This window comes from Lytechinus pictus, chromosome 3 (genome assembly GCF_037042905.1).
Source record: "Lytechinus pictus isolate F3 Inbred chromosome 3, Lp3.0, whole genome shotgun sequence".
Taxonomy (NCBI): Eukaryota; Metazoa; Echinodermata; class Echinoidea; order Temnopleuroida; family Toxopneustidae; genus Lytechinus; species Lytechinus pictus.
This window is the reverse complement of record NC_087247.1, coordinates 57,593,725-57,615,964: the sequence shown is the minus strand read 5'-3', so window position 1 is coordinate 57,615,964 and position 22,240 is coordinate 57,593,725. Positions and strand designations below refer to the sequence as shown.

At 35.9% G+C, this 22,240-nt stretch overlaps 1 protein-coding gene across 1 annotated transcript in view; it reads left to right on the top strand.

Annotated features, from left to right (window-relative positions):
• Positions 1–12,387: 12,387 nt before the first annotated feature.
• The window catches only part of LOC135153645 (uncharacterized), a 41,679-nt gene continuing 31,826 nt past the window's right edge, over positions 12,388–22,240 (top strand). The window contains exons 1-2 of the mRNA XM_064097444.1: positions 12,388–12,411; positions 12,577–12,715. Of these exons, the coding sequence (XP_063953514.1) occupies positions 12,619–12,715 (97 nt within the window). The 5' untranslated portion in view covers positions 12,388–12,411; positions 12,577–12,618. The remainder of the gene's footprint in view (positions 12,412–12,576; positions 12,716–22,240) is intronic.

Below are 22,240 nucleotides of genomic sequence, written 5' to 3'. Positions count from 1 at the left end.
TGTTGGGCAGAAAAAAAAACAATGTAGAAGCCTTAAACATTTCCGTATGTACAACAAAATAATACAACTCTGGTAGATTTCTAACGAATAATTTGGTTAATTTGAATCACTTTTCTAGGGCGGAGATATAGACCTAAACTGATCACATATGTTAGCTATCGCATATATTCTATTTTTTTTATATGTTATATCAAACAAAGTGTCCATCAAAGAAATCAACTCGAGCAAATTGCTCTCTTACTATAGCACCACATTCGGGTTTTAAGAGAATGCTTCAAAGTATGTTGCATGTATAACTTATTTCCAAAGCATATTATTAATTGCAAAGTTCGTCGATATAGGCGGTACATTTATAAGGGGATAATAGTCCCTAACTAATTTTAGCTATTCCAGCATAACTGCTTTGACCAATAAGTACAGGACTGCTGTACTTATTACAAATGGCACCATGTGTGAATGACATACTGTACTTTGATAGGTAATATGTAATGTATAGACTTATAAGATTTCTATAAGATATAGCCGGCAATGCGTTAAGAAAAAATGCACGAACAAAAGTGAGTGAGCACTGGTAAATAAAAGAGAGGGTAAAAGGGGGGAAATCATTTCTCTTCCTTCTAAATTCCCCCTTCCGTTCTGTTTTTATTTTATTACCACTTGCAATTATACTGCACAAGCAATTTAAGTGAGGGCGTCACACCTATCCCTGGAGGGTTTACTGACGGTTAGTTTAGCATCACTTGGTCTAATCATCAGATGGGCTAACAACATTCGGGCTAAACCCACTTAGTCCAATTCCCTTTGGTCTTATGACCACTTGGTCTAATAGCCAATTAGTCTAATGCCCAGTTCGGCTAATCCTTACTTGGTCCATTACTCAGTTGGTCTAGTGTGCAGCTGGTCTAATGTGCAGTTGGTCTAATTTCCATTTCGGCTAATTTCCACTTGGTCTAATTTCCACTTCGGCTAATTTCCACTTGGTCTAATTTCCAGATAGTCTAACATTCATTTCGTCTACATGCCACTTGGTCTAAGTTTGGTGACTTGTTTTCATTTTTTTTTGTTAAGTTTGAAGCCGCGCACCGGCTTCAAATCTTAACACGCGCGCCCCTTGATATTGGAGTACAGTTAGAGTGACGTACGGTATATTTCCATCCTCAAATTTGGAAAATTTGGGGATTTTCAAAAGCCTTAGGGGAAGAAAAAAAATATCTGGGGATTAAACAAAGTTTGGGGATATTTTGTCTATTTAAGGGGACTTTGGAAGGTTTTGATGAAAAACAAAAAAAATTGCTATTTTCTGTAAAATAACGCTGACAAACGATCATAGAGGTGAAAAAGTAAGATTTTTATTCATTCACATCTATGTAGGCCTATACGATCTACTGTAGATGGTTAATGGCTTAATCAGGGTTCCCAGTTTTTCAAGAAAACAAAAATCCCTGATTTTCTCTGATGAAGTTTAAAAATTATTATTTAAACCCATTCCCAGTTTCTAATGTTTTCAAAGTTGTTGCAGTGAATTACTTGTATTATTATTTTTATATACATGTAGGCCTATTATTATTTTTGATTATGTACCAGTAGGCCTACATGTAGCCTACTGTAGTAAAAGAGGCTACACTAAAAAAAAACACCATAAAATGTCATCCAATGAATGTTGTTTTAATATACAACAAAATATAACAGTGTCTGGCTGACTATCGTGCTTTCGACTTTTGAGCCGATCAAGAATCCCTGATTTTGCCCTCATTTAAGGCATTTTCCACTGATTTGAGGTAATTCCCTGATTTTTCCCTGACTGGAAAAATAAAAAAATCCCTTATTTCCTTGATTTCCCTGATGGGCTGGGAACCCTGCCAATCCATTTTAAGGAGGAGGCGAAGAGGCAGAACAAAAAACAGAATGAGAAGATATATAAGATTAATGACTACTGTGGTGATAACCGATAAAGGTCTGCAAGCGTAGATATACTATGTCAGTGGCGTACCGTGGGTCACAGCATTGGGGGGGCACCAGCAAAAAAATTTGAGTCGCTCAGTGAGCGCGCAAAGCGCGCTCAATTACCAGGTATAGGCCTATTGACCTTATATAGAGACATTTTAAGGACTGTGCCATTAAACGGATATGTAATGTATCTCACTGATCAAATGATGCGAGCGCGAAGCGCAAGCTGAAATTTTTTGAAATTCATACCTAAAAAGGGTCAAAATAAGCTATTAAATAAAATTAAAAAAATACGTATCTGTCTCGCTAAACAAACAATGCGAGCGCGAAGCGCGAGCTGAAATTTTTGTATTTATTGACCCCAAACAGAGACAGTTTAAAGGTGAATGAAACCCTTGAAACTAGCTGAATCCATATCAAAGAGAAAAATCAAAGGAACACATTGTTGAAAGTTTGAGGAAGATTGAATGAATAATAAGAAAGTTATGAGCATTTGAATATTGAGATCACTAGTGCCATGTAGATCCTCCCATCGGCAATGCGACCAAGATCTGTGATATCACACACGTACAACTCCCTCATTACTTTAGTACTTATTTCACTTATATTCTCACTTTTATAGAGTCTATCACAAAGTGAGGTGTTCTCTTTATGAGATGACAAGTACAGAGGTTTCACAACATTATATCATTGATGAATCGTTTGTCATATGATTAGAATGAGCAAAAAGAAATGTTTTGGGGTATATTTTCAGTGTCCAAATGGGAGAGTTGTACGTGTGTGACATCACAGATCTTGGTCGCATTGCCAATGGGAGGATCTCCATAGCATTAGTGATCTCGACATTCAAATGCTCATAACTCTTTTATTGCTAGTCCTATTTTACTCAAACTTTTGTTGATCTTATTTTTTGATTTTTCTGCTTTCACAAAAGCTAACTTGCTCCAAGAGTTTCATTCTCCTTTAAGGACTATTTTTTAGAAATCAAATAAGAGAATACATATCTCACCATACTCATCTAATTTGAGTGCCAAGCGCTTGCTGATTTTGTTAGAAAACATGAAACACCTTTTGTAGTCATTGTAATCATGATTAAAATACGCATCTCACTAATCAAATATTGCGAGCGCGAAGCGCGAGCTAAAAATTTAGGAAATTCAGACCTGAAGAGAAGCATTCTAAGGCTTGTTTGTAGGAATTTACGAAGACCATACATACTTCACGTACAAAATGATGCGAGCGCGAAGCGCGAGCTGAAAATTTTGTATATATTGACCCCAAACAGGGACATTTTAAGGACTATTTCTTTTTTTGAATCCATTAAGAGTATACATATCTCACCATAGTCATCCAATGCGAGTGCCAAGCGATTGCTGAGTTTGTTAGAATCACATTCAAACACATGAAGAGCTTTTTGTAGTCATATTAATCATGATTATCATACGCATCTCAGTAGCGCAAAGTGCGAGCTGAAAATATAGGAAATTCAGATCTGAAGAGGGGCATTCTAAGGCTTGTTTGTAGGAATCTACTATGACCATACGTATTTCACTAAACAAATGATGCGAGCGCGAAGCGCGAGCTGAAATTTTTTTATATTTACATTAGAAAAAGAAACATTTTAAGGACCGATTTCAGGAATTCATGAAGAGCAGACAAATCTCATCAATCCACTAATTCGAACGTAAGCACGAACACGAACAAGGATTTTTTTTATATACAGACCTTAAAATGGGGCTATCACTTTAAGTAGTCATGAAAAGAAGCATATGTCACTACATAAAACAATAATAACTCGAAGTGCGATGATATATATTTGGTGCATATTGACTTGAAAACAGGACGTTTTGGTACAACATGATTGTACATGTATATCTCGTTAAACAGACAATGCTAGTACCAGGAATAATGAACAAATAGGCCCTGAGCACATTATGTTTCATAAAGTTATGAAGAAAAAAAATAATTCTTATGTAATATAACACAACATATAATATAATATAACATTATAATGTACGATAAATTCTTCTTTCCCACTACGTTTCTTTCTTCTCCCTCTTTTTCTCCCTTTTCTCCCGTTTTTTTTTTTTTTTTTTTTTTTTTTTTGCCAGCCGATTGGGGGGGGGGGCACGTGCCCCCCATGCCCCCCCCCCCGTAGTTACGCCACTGTACTATGTTGTTACAAGGCAGAATGAGTCATGGCTGCTACCAAGATGGTCGCCGTGATGTTGTCGCAGCTAATCCAATAAACCTGTATAGTGTTATCAAACTGTATCTAACTGGTCTGTTACTTGCCTCCAAACTTACAATTGAAATAACTAAACAAATTATTCATAACAAAATTACATGATCTAATGGCTTTGTAACCTTTGGAATCCCCCAAACTGCATAACTATTGCTTATTTTCCATCAAGCTCAAGTTTGTCCGTAATGGTGCATAACAATGATGGCATAAACATGTTTACCAGATACGTATCCACACAATTATAGTTACGTTCAATGTTATTCTCATGAAACCCTGCCATTCGACCATTATAAGCTACAAGGTCCCCAACTTATTGTTCTGTAAATGTGCATGCAATAATGTAATGATGAGTATGATATAGTTTTCATCATCTATATTATCGACATATAGGCCTAATTATAAGAAGTATATTTGATTAGAATAATTCATTTGAGCTACTATCTCGTCATCGATAGTCCTTCAGGGTGAGGTTTTGCGCCCAGTAGCCCTACCCCAGCTCTACCTAGCCTTGAGGACTTCGTGATGATATTTTTTAATATTTTGACATATACTTCTTCATCACGAAGAATTATATGTTCTTGATGAAGAAGTATATGTTCGTGATGAAGAAGTATATGTCAAAATATTATAAAAAAATAATCACGAAGTCCTCAAGGCTAAGCTCTACCCCTCCGGATCCTAGCGACATGTAGGCTACACTGTAAAAATGAAGTAATAGCACTTACAGTGGAGTCACTATACAAGCACTGTAAGTGCTAAATTTTTACAATGTATTAACTGATGAATTATATTTATCAATTACGTACCATATTTGCTAATTCTAGATCAAATAAATAATAATGAATTATGTTACATTAGAGCAAGTGTGAATTAGACCAAATGAAAATTAGACCAAGTGACGATTAGCCCAACTGGGCATTAGACCAATTGGCGATTAGACCAAGTGGTCATTAGACCATTTGGCTATTAGACCAAGTGTTCATTAGACCAAATGGATATTAGACCAAGTGGTCATTAGACCATTTGGCTATTAGACCAAGTGGTCATAAGACGAATTGGACATTAGACCAAGTGGGAATTAGACGAATTAATATTAGACCAAGTGAGAATTAGCCCAAATGGAAATTAGACGATTTGGATATTAGACCAAGTGGGAATCAGACGAATTGGATATTAGCCGACCTGGTTGTAGACGAAATGAGTTTAGACTATGTGAAGTTGGACGAACTGATGGTATCAGACAATTCGATAATTCATCCCCTGGAGAAGTCCCTGAAATTACTGACAACTCAGTATCTAGCTCTGAACGAATTAACTGCATTTTTACGGGTCAAAACCAATAAGGCTATTTTAAAACACCTGATTGGACTAAAAACCAACTGTATCTCTTTTTTTTTTAACGAGGCAGAGTATCTTTCTAATGCGGGCATAATCTGAAGTAAATTGTCCTCATGCCTAATAATGCACTGCGCCCCCACCCCCACATATGATATTATGACCATTCTAAACATTTGTCATTCTAATGAAACCCAGTGTATTTTGGAACCAGATATGAATAACATATGTTGCGTTTAGTGAGCTGAAAGGGGGCTATTATTATAGTATGTGTAGGGTCAGTGGCGTAACTACGGGGGGGCATGGGGGGGCACGTGCCCCCCCCCCCCCCCATCGGCTGGCAAAAAAAAAAAAAAAAAAAAAAAAAAACGGGAGAAAAGGGAGAAAAAGAGGGAGAAGAAAGAAACGTAGTGGGAAAGAAGAATTTATTGTACATTATAATGTTATATTATATTATATGTTGTGTTATATTACATAAGAATTTTTTTTTTTCATAACTTTATGAAACATAATGTGCTCAGGGCCTATTTGTTCATTATTCCTGGTACTAGCATTGTCTGTTTAACGAGATATACATGTACAATCATGTTGTACCAAAACGTCCTGCTTTCACTAAGTCAATATGCACCAAATATATATCATCACACTTCGAGTTATTATTGTTTTATGTAGTGACATATGCTTCTTTTCATGACTACTTAAAGCGATAGCCCCATTTTAAGGTCTGTATATAAAAAAAATCCTTGTTCGTGTTCGTGCTTACGTTCGAATTAGTGGATTGATGAGATTTGTCTGCTCTTCATGAATTCCTGAAATCGGTCCTTAAAATGTTTCTTTTTCTAATGTAAATATAAAAATTTTTCAGCTCGCGCTTCGCGCTCGCATCATTTTGTACGTGAAGTACGTATGGTCTTCGTAAATTCCTACAAACAGGCCTTAGAATGCTTCTCTTCAGGTCTGAATTTCCTAAATTGTTTAGCTCGCGCTTCGCGCTCGCAATATTTGATTAGTGAGATGCGTATTTTAATCATGATTACAATGACTACAAAAGGTGTTTCATGTTTTCTAACAAAATCAGCAAGCGCTTGGCACTCAAATTAGATGAGTATGGTGAGATATGTATTCTCTTATTTGATTTCTAAAAAATAGTCCTTAAACTGTCTCTGTTTGGGGTCAATAAATACAAAAATTTCAGCTCGCGCTTCGCGCTCGCATTGTTTGTTTAGCGAGACAGATACGTATTTTTTTAATTTTATTTAATAGCTTATTTTGACCCTTTTTAGATATGAATTTCAAGAATTTTCAGCTCGCGCTTCGCGCTCGCATCATTTGATCAGTGAGATACATTACATATCCGTTTAATGGCACAGTCCTTAAAATGTCTCTATATAAGGTCAATAGGCCTATACCTGGTAATTGAGCGCGCTTTGCGCGCTCACTGAGCGACTCAAATTTTTTTGCTGGTGCCCCCCCAATGCTGTGACCCACGGTACGCCACTGACATAGTATATCTACGCTTGCAGACCTTTATCGGTTATCACCACAGTAGTCATTAATCTTATATATCTTCTCATTCTGTTTTTTGTTCTACCTCTTCGCCTCCTCCTTAAAATGGATTGGCAGGCTCACTGAGCGACTCAAAATGTTTGATGGTGCCCCCCCAATGCCGTGACCCACGATACGCCACTGTGTAGGGTGTAGAATTTGTGGCGCACATGGGGTGGGGGTGATGGTTTTGAACATGTCCAAATCCTTCATGCGTGGATATCTTATCAATCATAAAAGATGTCAATGGATACACAGGCTTTTTGGTTTTGTTTTATGTTCAAATTGTGCTTATTTCATGGATTGTATTGTGGTTGATAATGGGCGTTTTTTTAGAGAGAGGTAGTGGTTTGAAGCTATGTTAGGATGCTGAGGATAAGATCAGGTTTCACTGCCCATGTTAATCATTAAACGTTTGGCTGGAAAAAGGACAGTTGTTGATCAAAAAAATTGGGTGGTGAGAGGATGCATTGCCCAGACAAGGAATACATCCTCTCACCTTGTGTTTTTTTTAGATTGGAAGTGAAAGTTGGGGTAGTTAGTGTACTCACTTTAGTTGGAGATGTTTATGTGTGGATGTGTCCGAAGTCCTACCCTGCCTGCTGTCTAAGTGCTAAGTTAGTGGTGGGCGCAGCATGGGCGAGGATCGGCCGAGGCAGGTGCGCGCGCCTGCCCAATCGCCTAGCCATAGCTTAAACAAATTCCAATCTTATCAGCTAGAAACTTTCACTACTGGATAATTTTTGACCGCTTTTTCTGGTAGTGATATCAGATTTTAACGATATTAAAGGACAAGTCCATCCCAACAAAAAATTGATTTGAATAAAAAGAGAAAAATCGCTTAATTTCTCAAAACAATTATATGCACATCCTGGTCGGTATGCAAATGAGGACACTGATGACGCCATCCACTCACTATTTCTTTTGTATTTCATTATATGAAATATTCTAATTTTCTCCTCATTGTCAAGTGAAACGGTGATCAATTCCTCCCTGAACATGTGGAATTAGCATTGTTTAATACTATATGATTCAGTCAATTCGGTCCCTATGGTCAAATCTCTAAAAAAATAAATATTGTATAATTCAAACAATAAAAAACAAAAGAAATAGTGAGTGATGGACTTCATCGACTGAATCATTTGCATGTCACGGAATTGTGCATATCACTGTTTTGTGAAAAATAAGCGAAACTTTAAAATGCCATAACTTTCTTATTTTACATCCGATTTTGATGAAATTTTCAGTGTTATGCTAGGTTGATTTTTTTCTATTTATTCAAATCAATATTTCATTGGGGTGGACTTGACCTTTAAGTACTTTCTGAGATATACGACCGTCCACGAAATATGGTCACGCGCGAAGTAAGGTCACACGACCATGCTTTTCACTTACCCATCACCCTGAATAATGCGGCGAACAATGTCAATGATGACTCACATATGCGATATGCAGTGTACGTGTGCACATACCGTATGTGATGCACTAAATATCGCTGCGTTTTCTTTTCCGAATATTTCCAAATAAAAAACGTGTACGGGCGATGATCAAAACGAACAAGATAATTCTCAAATCGGAAAGTACCCGAGAGCAACAAAACCTCTGTACCCGGGGGACGTTGTTTACACTATGAGAAAACCTACTAAAAACAACAACACCTGAGTATTCATTGAAAATAAAGAATTAAAAATTAGTTGCTATTGATACCCATTCTTTTGTACGCACAGATATCGCCCGACGATGAAACTTAAACTGGCTTTACGAGTTTTCTTGGACAATCATGTTGTGCATCTTTGAAAGGAAGTGGCTCCCCCGAACGTATCATCGTACAGGGGTAAAAAAAAAAACGTCATCAATCATGTGACATATAATACAAAAACGTATTTTCTTTGTAATCAGTATCAACTTTTTTAATTTCAAGTCAGTGATTTGTAAGTTAAACCATTAAGTGTTGTATCCATGTATTTCCCCAAAAAAATGAAAAATGCCAACATAAAAAACGAGCGATTCTGGTAACGTATATGAAATGTTCCGAAAAAGCTTAAGATGTGAAGAGCGCCGCACACGGCGTTCCAGGAACAGAGCGTCGAGGCATGGTACAGTCACTGAACTAGAGATACGTGGAATACGTGTCCCTATTCCCAACGTACACAAAGCCGTGCGGCAACGAAGAGCATCGGGCTTCACGCTCGACTGAGCGCGCCGCCATTTTGCTAGGTCAATACTGGCTGGTCGACAAATGCTGCGTGTAGGCAGATGGGAGAAAGGAACGCAAAGAAAGTGTTCCTTGTGCTGTTTAAAGTTTTAGTTTGCTATGTTACATCATGAACTATATGTTATTGAATACTTTCATAACTGAAAATGTTGATTTAGTCAGATTTTTGTATTAAAGGGGAGTAAACATAGCCTATATACAGACATGAAATTATAAAAAACCCGACCTTTTTCACGCATACACTGTGACAAAGAAAAGCCCCATATCAAATTTGCTTTCTCAGTAGGCCTGCAATTTGTCTGAACAATAAAGGCCTTCTAGCTGGTTGCATTAAAAAAAAATCTTTTAACGATTAGAAATCATGTCCCTTTTCTCTAGCTTTTTTTTACACCTCCCTTCTCATTCAACTATTCATCTCATCTCATTTTCTCTGATTTTCCTCTTTAGTGTCCATCTCTCTTATCCTCCCTTTTCTCCATCCCCTTCTTCCATTTCTACTTTCACGCCCCTCTCTCTCTTATTTCTCCCCTTTATATCATCTCGATCTCCCTCTTTATTATTTTTCCTTTCTCTTTGGCTTCTTTCTCTCTGATTTTCCTCTTCTTTCTCATCTCTCTCTCTTACCTTCCCTTTCTATCTATCCCCCTTATATCTCTCTTTTATTTCCCCATCTCCCTTATATCAAGCCCTTTTATCTCCCTCTCGTCTCGCCTTTCTCTCCTCACCTCTTTCTCATTCCTCGTCATTTCCCCCTTTCTCTCCCTCTCTCTTTGATCTTCCTCTTCTTTCCATCTCTTCTCGTTGATCGTCTGTTTTACCATTTTGCCTTTCTCATTTCAACTTTCTCTATATAAATTTTGAGTTCAGGGTGAAAAATTGAATAGAAGTTTGAGGACAAGAAGGTTGTTACTTTTAATGAGCCTAAAAAGTTGGACCTTCGTGCGCTCAGCAATGAATTATCTAGGGGTGATGGATAAACAAATTCAACTCTAACAAGTTTACTAATTAGAGCACAAATCAGAAAAGCATAGCAATGGTAATTCCATTTAAAAAGTTGTGGCACTAAATTTCGCTTATTTTCACATACCAGTTATATAAATATGCATATCCTGGTCAGTATGAAATATTCCACATGTCAAAAATTTCACAAAAAGACCACTACCTCTTGTCAAATATTTCCCGGGATCGTCCCGTATTTTGCTCCTTAGTCCCGGCGTCCCGACAAACCCTTCCCGGGACGCCTATCTGTCCCGTATTTTTAGAATACTGAACAAAATGTAGTTGATACATTTAAAAGTGACGAATTTTCATCAAATAACCTAACAGATGACGAAGCAGAGACAACAATCGATAACTAAACTTTTGCAAAGTTTTGCGGGTGATTTTTATCCTATAACCCAATACATTGCAAACGAGCTGGCTTCCTGACTGTGTGTGGTAGGATCGGAGCAGATTCTCAATGGTGCAAACAATCTCACATGATAAACAGTTTTCCACCCAAATAATCACAAAATCGGCGGGAAATTTTTATGATTATAATTATAGATTCTCAGATTACTGATTTAATAGGCATGATAGGAGGAACAAGTTTTTTTAGTTTTCATAACTGGATCTACATGTAGTTGTTTTAGCTTTCGTTTTGAGTCTTGTTGTGTAGGATATGCCGGCGCTGTTTCCTCTAATTTGTAAGTTGACAATGTTTCACTTTGAAATTTTATTCATTTCTAAACCACTTAGTTTTTCAAAATTTTAAAGATATATATCTAAAAAACACCAAATATCATTATCATTTCTGTTAGATGATTGGATTGCTTTTGTTTGCTTGAAGTTTGAACTTTTTCCTCTTTCATTTTTATTCTTCATCCTATCCTTCCTGCTTGCTTTTTTTGTTCCATCTATCTTTTAATATTTCCTACCTTTCTTTCCTGATCCTGTCTGTGTGTTAACTTTCTTTCTTTCCTTCTTTCTCTTATCTGCCCTTTTTATTTACTTCCTTCTCCCTTCCTCGATCACCTTTAATTTCTTTTCGTTTTTTCTCTCCTTCCATTATTTTTTTTCATTCTCTCCTCCCTCCAAATCTTTCCTCCCTCTCTTTCATTCTTTCTATTTCATTTTTCCTTCTATTCTTTCCCCTTATTCTTTCTTTCCCTCCCTCCCTTCCTTCCTTCCCCCTTCCTGTTTTCTTCTTTCTTCGTTTCTTTCTTTCAAAGAATGAAAACATTTTTCTTTCCTTCATTCTTTGTTTCCTCCTCCTTTTTCTTACTTTTTCTTTCTCACCTTTATTTTGTCTGTCACACATCTTCCCTTTCTTTCTTTTTCTTTTTTTCTATATTCGATGAATTCAAAGAATGACGGAAACCTTTTTTTCTCTTTTATTCTTTCTTTCATCGTCCTTTTAATTATTGTAACTTTCTTTCATTTTTTCCCCTTCATTTTTTCTTTCTTCTTTCTCATTTCATTTCTTTTCTTTCTCTCCTTCATTCTTTCGTTCACCCTCCCTTCCAATTCTTTATATTTTTGTCACAAGTATAACACTGTGTAGCCTTCTTTGACAATCTTTTTTTATCGATTGTCCCGTATTTCATTTTGTGAAATCTGGTCACCCTGATTTAAACCCTTTTTTTAAACTACATGAATTACCAGGTCCCAGTACATTGTGCATATAGAATATGGTTGTACATGATTGGCCTAATGACATTAAAATACACTTTGCCACACTAAGTACATCAGTATTAATTTTATATTTATAGAGAAAACATATTGCATCTTGCACATACTTTCAATTGCCTTCTACGGCGCGTTCTCGAACAATTGACCTAGCAAAATGGCGGCGGTCACGTGACTTATCGAGTTCGCCGGCGATGTTTTGCTTGGGTGAACACGACTTCCACGTATTTCTAGTTCAGTGGGTACAGTTCAGTGGGTTTTCATGATTTTATATCAATGGGAACCAGCACAAGTACGAGTGCATTGAAATGGCCTGCCATTCTTTCAAATTTATACCCTAACCTCGATAAGCCTCATTTATAACACTCCCATCACGTTTGACAAAGTACCTCTAGTCCGTATTGCTTGTGGAGACCTGGGGCCCGTTGCATAAAAAAATTTACCTGAGAAAACTCAGGTTGTTTTTACCGGAGTTTTTGCCCTGTGTTAAAGTCAATGGCAGAAATTAGACTAACCTTAGTTTTCAGTTTTTACCAGAGTTTTCTCAGGTAAAAAGTTTTATGCAACAGGCCCCTGGTGGTGTGAAGTTGAAAAAATAACTTGGTACTATTCCGAACTTTAGCAAAAGGAGAGGAACTTAAACACTTCACAGGGATTTCAAATAATGTTCCCCAAGACTGTTGGATTCGGGGCTTTGGTACTCGGGCTCGCATTCCTGAGCTTTGGCCCCAAACTTAGCGCTGGTCAAGGGGACAATGCTCGTAAGTAATTGCGTGTGTGTTTCCTGTCTATTCCCTATTTCCGTCGGTTTGTGAAGTATTTTGTCTTTTTTGAATATGAAGTTTACATTTTTTATTAACCCGTATTGCTGCTAATGCTCAACTCTATGCGTCTTTTGTGCCGGGCTTTTGTGGCAGGATAATATATATATATATATATATATATACAGGTATATATATTACGGGATATATTATCATATTATATATTATTATTCTCTTATTTTCATTTCTTTCACTATTTATCACTAACAAGAGAGTTGTCAAAATTTGTTTGCATTTATCTAGTCACAGTGTATTGTCGCTTTTCTGATGAATGCATGTATTCAGGCTTTTATGAGCTGGGATCCCACTTCGACACGCGGCTACGCATTAACTCATCTGCACCAAAAGACAAAGAATCAATAAAAAGTTTGAAAATTGCCTGCCGGTTAACTGAACCCGGTCTAGCCTTATACTGGCCCGCCTCCGTGGTCTAGTGGTTAAGGCACTGGTGTTCAGGGACTCGGATTCGATTCAAAGCGGAGGCATTTTTTCAACCTTTGCTTCAAAATGGTTGACAGCTCTGAGGGACCATTGGACCTCATTTTCATTTCTTGAAGTAAGGTTGCATTGATGATAAGTTGGTTCCAACGAAATATTTTTGTACTGCTCGATTTTTCTTAAATCTTTCGCTCTTTGTAAACTTGGTAGGGTTCGGCAATTCTTAGATGCAAAGACTACTGGCAACTTTTTTAGGCTCTCGTAATACATGTCATTTAGTATAATAATTTACTTAAAGGATGCCCGATCCGTAGCGTGCATTCCCACATTACACCTGTCATACAGTGGCTCACATGCAGTCCAGTATGTGGGTGATTCCACGGTCAGTCGCATTACACTTTATAAATTTTTTTTCTATTACTTGGTAATGTCAGCTTGCTGCCAAGTTTATACTGTGAATTTATGAACAAGTCTTTAAAACAATAAACACGAAAATGTTGTAGGCTTGTAGTTTTAGCTTGTAGTTTTTTAGTCTGAAATTTTGATCCATATTTTGAAATAGAGCCAATATAAAATTTTGGAAAATTTTCCACTTTAGCTTTGAATCGCCCATATAATATCAGTGTCTCCATGTTAAAAGCTCTAAAATATCTTATCGAATGTTTGGTTAAGTATAGGCCTACGTATCATCTCGCAATCTTAGATCAGCTCAGAAGGCTCTCCTTCATTGTCCTAGCTACACCACTTCACTTTGGAATACCACTCCATCTTCCACACCTAAGTTTAAATTTACCTTGAAAATTGTGGATAAAGTACTTTGAATGAGTTAGTGGCATGGTTGCCGGCAATTTTCTCCCTTACATTTTGTTTCTGTTTTCTTCTTTAAAAAGCATTAAAGCAATGAAAGCAGTGCACATGGACGAATATTGCAGTGATATATAATTTGTATCATTATTATTATTCAAGCAGAAATATTACAGAAAATATCGGTGAAGGTTTGATACAAAAACATCAAAGAATAATTACGAATTTGTAATGTTTGTGACTTAATATGCGAGAGGTCCGCCCCCGTAATATATATTAATCATGTAATATGAATACAATTCATTAATCATATCATCATCAGCATCATCATCATGATCACCATCATCATCATCGTCGTCGTCATCAGTATCATCACCTTCATCGATCATTATTATAATCATTATCATTATCATCAATCCTTATTTTTTGATGGATTAACATTAAAGGACAAGTCCACATCAACAGAAAGTTGATTTGAATCATTAAATAAAAGATTCATTAAGCATAACACTGAAAATTTCATCAAAATTCGGATGTAAAATAAGAAAGTTATTAATTTTTGAAATTCCACTTAATTTCACCAAGGAGCTGTTGGAAGCTCCTTGATTTCACAAAACAGTTATCCTGGTCGGTATACAAATGAGGCAACTGATGACATCATCCACTCACTATTTCTTTTGTACTTGATATACAGTGTATTCCAATTTTCTCCTCATTGTCATGCGAAAGGAGTTTTATTCCTCCCTGAATATGTAAAATTACCATTGTTTTAACATTTTATGGTTCAATCAAGTTGGTTTTTATTGTAAATTTTGTAAAAATTGAAGTATTCCATAATTCAAACAATAAAAAAAGAAGAAATAGTGAGTGAGGGACATCATCAAATATCTCATTTGCATGTCCCTGAGTGGTGCATTTACTATTTGTGAAAAATAAGCGAAACTTTTAAATGTCATAACTTTCTTATTTCACATCCAATTTGGATGAAATTTTCAGCGCTATGCTTGTGATTTTTTTTTCATTCAAATCAACATTTTTCTAGGGTGGACTTGGTCTTTAATTAAACATTCAATTAATTTTATTTATTTCGTCTGCTTTAATTTAAACCAACTTCGTCAATGTCAACCCCCCCCCCTCCCATAACGGGATTCTGAGTGCAATGTGATTTCAGAAAGCAGTCACATCTGCTCAATGGAGGAATATGATTTCTCATGCATTGTGCATATCGTATGCTATGGTAAAATTGCACCGTTTTACTTTCCCATAACAGCACGTTGCCCTAAACTAGACAAGGTATATTATGTATATGATATTCCAATTAAGGAAATTAACCGAAAACAGGTTTTGCGAGATTCATCCGGTTCAACGAATAGGTTTTTAGCAATAAGCATAGAAACTATACTACATGAAGTTAAAATGTGATATTTCGTTGACATGCCTATACACATGCCTTAAAATGTTGGTCAACATACTGCCCACACAACAATTGGTTAAAAATTATCTCACTTTGGGTAGTTATCACCCAATACTGTGTAGTTTTCACCCAAAGCATACCCAGAATTTGATTTTTTTTTTTAAAAACAATTGTGTGGACAGTTTGTTGCCCAACATTTTTAAGAGTGTATACGCATGCACACATGCATATTTGTTTTCATCGTAAAAATAGTAAATACGGTTCTATAAGATTTAAAACTTTCTTTACCAAAGTTTCTAGTTAACAGTCGTCTCATCAATTGTGGTACCAGATTGGGGGGGGGGTGATATGAGATATTTTTGTACGCTATAATAGGGCGAGACTTTATACGTATTTATTACATGACTGGTCACCCATTTATTGAAGTGAGGTTCAAGGATCGTTTTAATCAATAGGCCAAGCATGGCGAGGTAAATGAACAAAAGTTTGTACGAAGGGTATGCAATCGGTTCACAATAAATCGCATCAACCATGCCAATATTGAAGCCAGTTTCTCATGCTCGTGGTGTATCTCGTGATTTGATCGACACACCCCTCGAATAGTGAAGTCCCTGACACTAGTATTGACTTGGCTAGTTGTCATTTTCGAGGTTGTTTGCATTATGAATTGTAATCTATGCTAACTTGAACTCAATTAGACAAACGAAAATAGAGTTATGAATGGTAATAATCACCAATGGAAATGATGATAACTTTTATTTACCCAGTGTAGCAACTTGTACATTTTAATGGATATATAGGGGAGAGTGGGGCGAGTTCGCTCCAAGAGCTGTCTTTTTTTGGCAGGAATGTCGGGCTTAAATAAAGGCCTAGCTAGGTAATACCTACCTAATATCACACGGTTTTAAAGGGCGAACTTGCCACATCCCGAGGCAAGTTCGCCCGTTAGGCGGGCGAGTTAGCCCATGAGGAAAAACAGTGAAAATGAAACGAATGACGGGTTCAAAGACAAAAATTATTGTTTTATGTTAGTACAGAAACAACTACTACTATATATTATTTTTGATAATCTATGAAAAGTTTCATGATTGAGCACCAATTTACCGACATATTATTATGTCAGTAAATTGGTGCTAAATCATTATGCCATGTATAAAGGACATTTTTGTAGGGCTATATAGGCCTATTATGTTCATAAATTAGGGCGAACCTGCCCCGTCGCAACGGGGGCGAAGTTGCCCCACTGGCATTCATATTCCTTCGTCTTGTTTTAAGCAAAATGAACAACTTATGTTGATGTATAAATTGCATATTTCAGTGAGCAAATATCACACCTTTCTTACGACATAACTTACTATATCTGCATTCACGAGTGTCTATAGAGAAATTCAAGAAATCTGAAATATTTCTTTGTTTACTCATATGGCCTCGAAACGGATATGTCGCCATAAGTTGTTTTTTTATTCCGAGCAAATGACCTATATAGCCCCGGGCTATATTACCCATACGGATAGGTTGTCATTACATCGTTAACAAAGCTTATATCAAATCACAGCTCTCCCCTACTCATAGGAAAATCATACAGGGGTGTCTTTAAAAGTGGAAAAGACACTTACAAAATGGGCTCCTTGGGGGGGGGGGGGAGGAGAACCACTCCCATACCACTGTCCGACATCATAATGCATACATGCAACGTTGCTGTATCCAAGATGAAAATATATATTCTTTGGATCATGTAGAAAGGAATGCAAGGCAGAAAGGTCTGATTATTTAAGGGGCTGTGAGACGGAGTGATGAGGCCTCAGGCCCATGATTTTCATTAATCGTGTACAAAAAAAAATGAAATTGTGATTCTATGCATGTTCAGTCCTAGTCGGTTCATGTATTGATTTGCGAGTAAGGGAATAGAACGAGTGAAATTTGCATCTAATAGGCCTACTAAATGTTATGAGAACATACCACCTCTGGAAAGCAACCATATTTCAGTTTATTATTTTGGGAACCAGAATATATTTTGTTCACTTGATACAATATTTGCTTTGTTACTGCACTTTCTGACAGAAAGATATTCTAACTTACACTATAATAATGCTGTTTGTATCACGTTGTTTAAGCCCTTAACTTTAACAACTAATGTTTAAAGTTTTAAACAGGTTGTTTTGCGTTTTGTTTTGTTTTGTTTAAATGTGTAATTACATCATAGTTATTTGGAGTAAATATTATAGTGGCGTAAATCCGATCCGAGCAGTGGGGGATGCTGTTACTAAAATTGTGTGTCCCCCCCTCCCCACGTCAAGGCTATGTATATGTGCATGAAAAGGGTTCATAATACTACCATCTATCACTTCCGATTGCTGATGTAATGGTTTTGTTGTGATACAAACTAGTTTGGCTGACCATGCGAGCGACCAAATTTTCAGTAGTTGCTAGACTGAAGGGTGTCCCAAAAACTTTTTCCCAAGGTTGGGTAAGTATATATGTATGGGGAGGGGGGCTAAAAGCTTGCAGCGAGCGTATAATGAGCGAAAGTTGAAACAGATGCAAATGCAAAGGAAATGCAGAAAGTGAAGAGATAATCCTTTTACATGTTTAATTCATATTTAGAAATGATGCATCATTCAAATTCTAAACAAAATTTCATTTACATTTACAGTTGTAACAATATCAGCAAAAAAAAGTTAAATGGGTTCCTTGTACATAATAAGCTACCATAAGCAAAAATAAGGGCAGCTATATAGCATTTGAAATATTAGACGAACTCTTTTATTTTCATTACGGTTCTAGATTCTAACTTAGTGTTGAATTAAACAGAGTGGACAATGGACATCTGGTTAAAATCGGGATATTGACAGAACAAGTTATACTTTTATCGGGCAAAAAGGTCATCCAATTTCAAATTGGCCTTCTTTTTGACGGAAACTAGCTTATCAAAGCCTTAAAATGGCAAAATTGAAAAATTGAAGAAAAAAAAATCTAATTTTTTCGGCGTCAGTATTATTATTTCTTGCAATCGGAAGTAGTCCACCTCTTTCTTGGTAGAGTGTAATACCACAAAATAACAATTGGTCAAGTGGTATACCACACTTTACACACGGATGTTGATTTTGGCGTGATTATAGCGGCATATAGGTCTGTATGATCATGACAATCGTATATATTTGTAGAATGTATGTTCATGTATATGATCGAGGTTTCATGTTGCTGATTTGTTTGTCTACATGTTGGTAGTTTGTTTACACGGATGAAATTACAAAGAATCACACTATATATATGAAAAAAACACTTTATAAAAAGAGCACAAATATTCATCTTCAGATGAGACATCCCATGGTGAGAAGATGACTAATGATTGTAGAATTTTTGGAAGTCAATTTAATTAGTTTCTCCTACACGGGATTGTTATTATTGCAATACGATTTGTAGCACTTTCTTCGTTTGTTGCAAAGTCGAATGAAAGGTATCTTTAACAATACAAACTCAGAAAAAGTAATCGATTTTGGAAAAGGGGGCATCTTAAAATAAGCCCGTGGGACTAATTGGGATTCAAAATTACAAATGCATTTACAAAAAGACAAAATGATTCCCAAAAATACAATTTCTGGTGGGATGACAAACTGACAAATGTGAATACATATGATTTATCGTTCAAACTGAGCACAGTGCGTTAGTTCATTATTCATGTATCAATCAGTTTGTGATTATTACTATAATATATTATTCCCTACATAGGCCTTGTATTGAACAAGTTTGAGAAAGCGCCTAACAAATTTCGGACATGACCTGCATTTATTATAGCCCCGGAAATAACGTACAAAGCGCATAGGCAGATCCGGGGGCAATATTGAACTTAAAATATATAACATTAAAGTCAAAATTTGATTTGTCAGGTACCTATTATTTTCCTGTGTTCAATAAAGGTCAAATTGTCAAAACGTGTCAGCTAGCACTGCACGCTCGCATTTTGATTGGTGAATTATCTCAATAATTAATTCATAAGAAACGACTTAAAATCCTAATTTCATGACAGTTTATCAAAAATTTCGGCTCGCGATTTGCGCTCGCATTGATTGTTGAAAATAAGTTTAATTTCGTTTATTTCAATTTTCAACATATTAAATCATATTAACATATTTACTCATGCATTTTATTCATTATTACAAAAGTGTTTTAAATGTCCAGTTTTCAGGCCTAATATTAACAGATTTCGGGCTCTCATTAGGCTTATTAGATTAATAAATAAGATATTAATCTAAAAATCAAATTGTCCCTCTTTTCAGAATGGAATATCGACAAGTTTCATCTCGCAATTAGGAAGAGAAATAGGAAGATAGCCATCATTTTCATATGATGACATAAATTTCTTAGAATGTCCCTTTCCTATGTCAAAACTCAAAGTAATAATAATGAAACATATCAGCTCTTTTTTAACTGTAATCCATATCAAATATTTTAAGCTCGCACTTCGTTGTCGCTTTATTTATTTTCATGATAAAAAAGGTATGTAGAATGCCCAGATTCTAGGTCGAAATAGGAAACACCCCGCGCATGTTTATTCAATTACGCAGCTTGTTCTCTATTTAAATCATGATCCACTTTCAGATCACAATATAAAAACAATTCTGCTCGTGTTTTGCGCTGGCAATATTAATGTAGGAAGATTTCCAATTACTCATAATTTTCATGATTTACAAAACATGAATAGAGTGTCCCATTTTTAGGTGTAAGTCTCAAATTTTTCCACTCGCGCTTCGCGCTCGCATCAATTGTTTAGTTATAGACTTATCCCATTCATGTTTACTAAAAGTGCTTAGAATTTCCATTCTTTATGTAGAAATGTCAAAATTTTCAGCTCGGCTAACTGCAAGCAGCCGTTAACAGATCCTTTTTGGTCAGATCAAAACGTATATTAAAAATTTAATTGGATGCACATCTCGTTTTAAGATCACAAACATTGCCCAGAATGTTTAAATTTTAGGACAAAATACGTGAAGTAAAAAAAATAGCTTGCGCTTCACGCTCGCACTATTTCAATTAGGCTTATGTGATTATTGTATATTTATGTTGATTTATAATGAATGAAGCTTACTATAGTGACAATAAGGACTGCCCCTTCAAAGAAACAAACAAAAATCAACTTCGTGCGGCCGATTGGGGAAAATGTGGCTGGAAAAAAAATCCGCCCCCCCCTTATTGGCGAAGGCTGGATCCGCCCCTGCAAAGCGGAAGCGTTCGGACAGGGACACATGTTATCAACAGATAAAAAGCTTTTGCGTGATTGTTATTATAGCTATTACAGTGCATTATTCTAGTCCACCACACTCACCAAGATATGACTTGTCGTGTTAGCAGAATTGAATACATTTCCTCCGAACACGGATGCATTTTCTTAATTCAAACTCAATCTGTTGATATTTCATTATATTTAACACAATAGTAAATGTGTATGTTTCAAGGTAAACATTTTAGTTTTATACTGAAATTATAACAAGTAATGAACCGTGATATCTGATCCGACTGACGTCATCTGTAATATTATCACTTCCAAAGGACAGCCATAGCATTGTGAAATACATGTGACAAATGGTGTAAATTTACTGGTAGTCATTCATAATGTGTATCTTCACTCTTTCGTTGTCTAGGGTTGCTAGGACTTTGTGAATGGCACCAAATAATATCATAAACCCGCTATAATAATGTGCATTGGATCCGCCCTGTTAATATTTATGACGTATATTGCGGAGAAGAGCAAGTTGGGTACAGCAAGTCTACTAACTTAGCCCAAGACAATATGAAATATAATATTTAGAGATTGTGAATATTGTTACATTGAAATATCAGTTTCATGTTGATGAATCATATACTAGAAATTATGTCATGTAGGGCCTATATTAATTTCTTGACCACTTCATAAATATAATTATAATCCACTTTGTCCACTTTAACTTCGTTGCCATTTATATTGGGGCCTATTATTACTGATAGAAAGTACATTGACTTTTAAAAAGTTATCAATAATTACCTTGACATGCAGAAATGTCTTTATTAACTTTCAAGGAACGCCTGTTTTCGCATCATGTCGTTTGATGATTAATTCGAATTCATTAATTCTTTCAGAAGCAAAATAATTCCACGAGATAAATTCTTGAATAAATCAAATTAATTCTAAAATAAACTACAGTTAAAATGACTAGATGAAATAAACCTGTGTTAAAACTGACACCAATTACGCCTTTAGTAATTAAAATCACACCCTATATTATGAACATAATACCAAATATTATTGTGTTAATTATAAAACATTATATAAAACAGCGAGTGTTGAACCAACACTGCAAAATTAATGTAGTACCGGAGTATTACATTTACTGGTGATTTCATGTATTTTTAAAGAACCGTTTTGCTGCTATTTTAGTCATATTGATTTTTTTTTCAAATTTGACTAGAACTCAGTCATTTATGTCAAGAAAACATTGATATACATGTATATTTAGTTTGTTTAAGAGTACAGTGATTGCGTGATATCTGCTATCTTCCGAACATACTATACTTTCATCGACAGAGATCCTTGGCACTTGGAAGTTATTTTAAGTTTTTAGTTAAATTTGAATTAGTTGCCTTGCGGTGAGAACTGTGCACGCATATCATGGTCACACTCAATACACTCCGCTAAATAGTTTTCTTCTATATATTAAGTAAATATGATTCATTGTGAAATTTTGTTTTCACGGTTTTTTTTTGCATGGAATCACGCGTTCCAACCATTCTTAAACAATATTTGCATTCAACTATTAAATAGTACCGACCTCGAT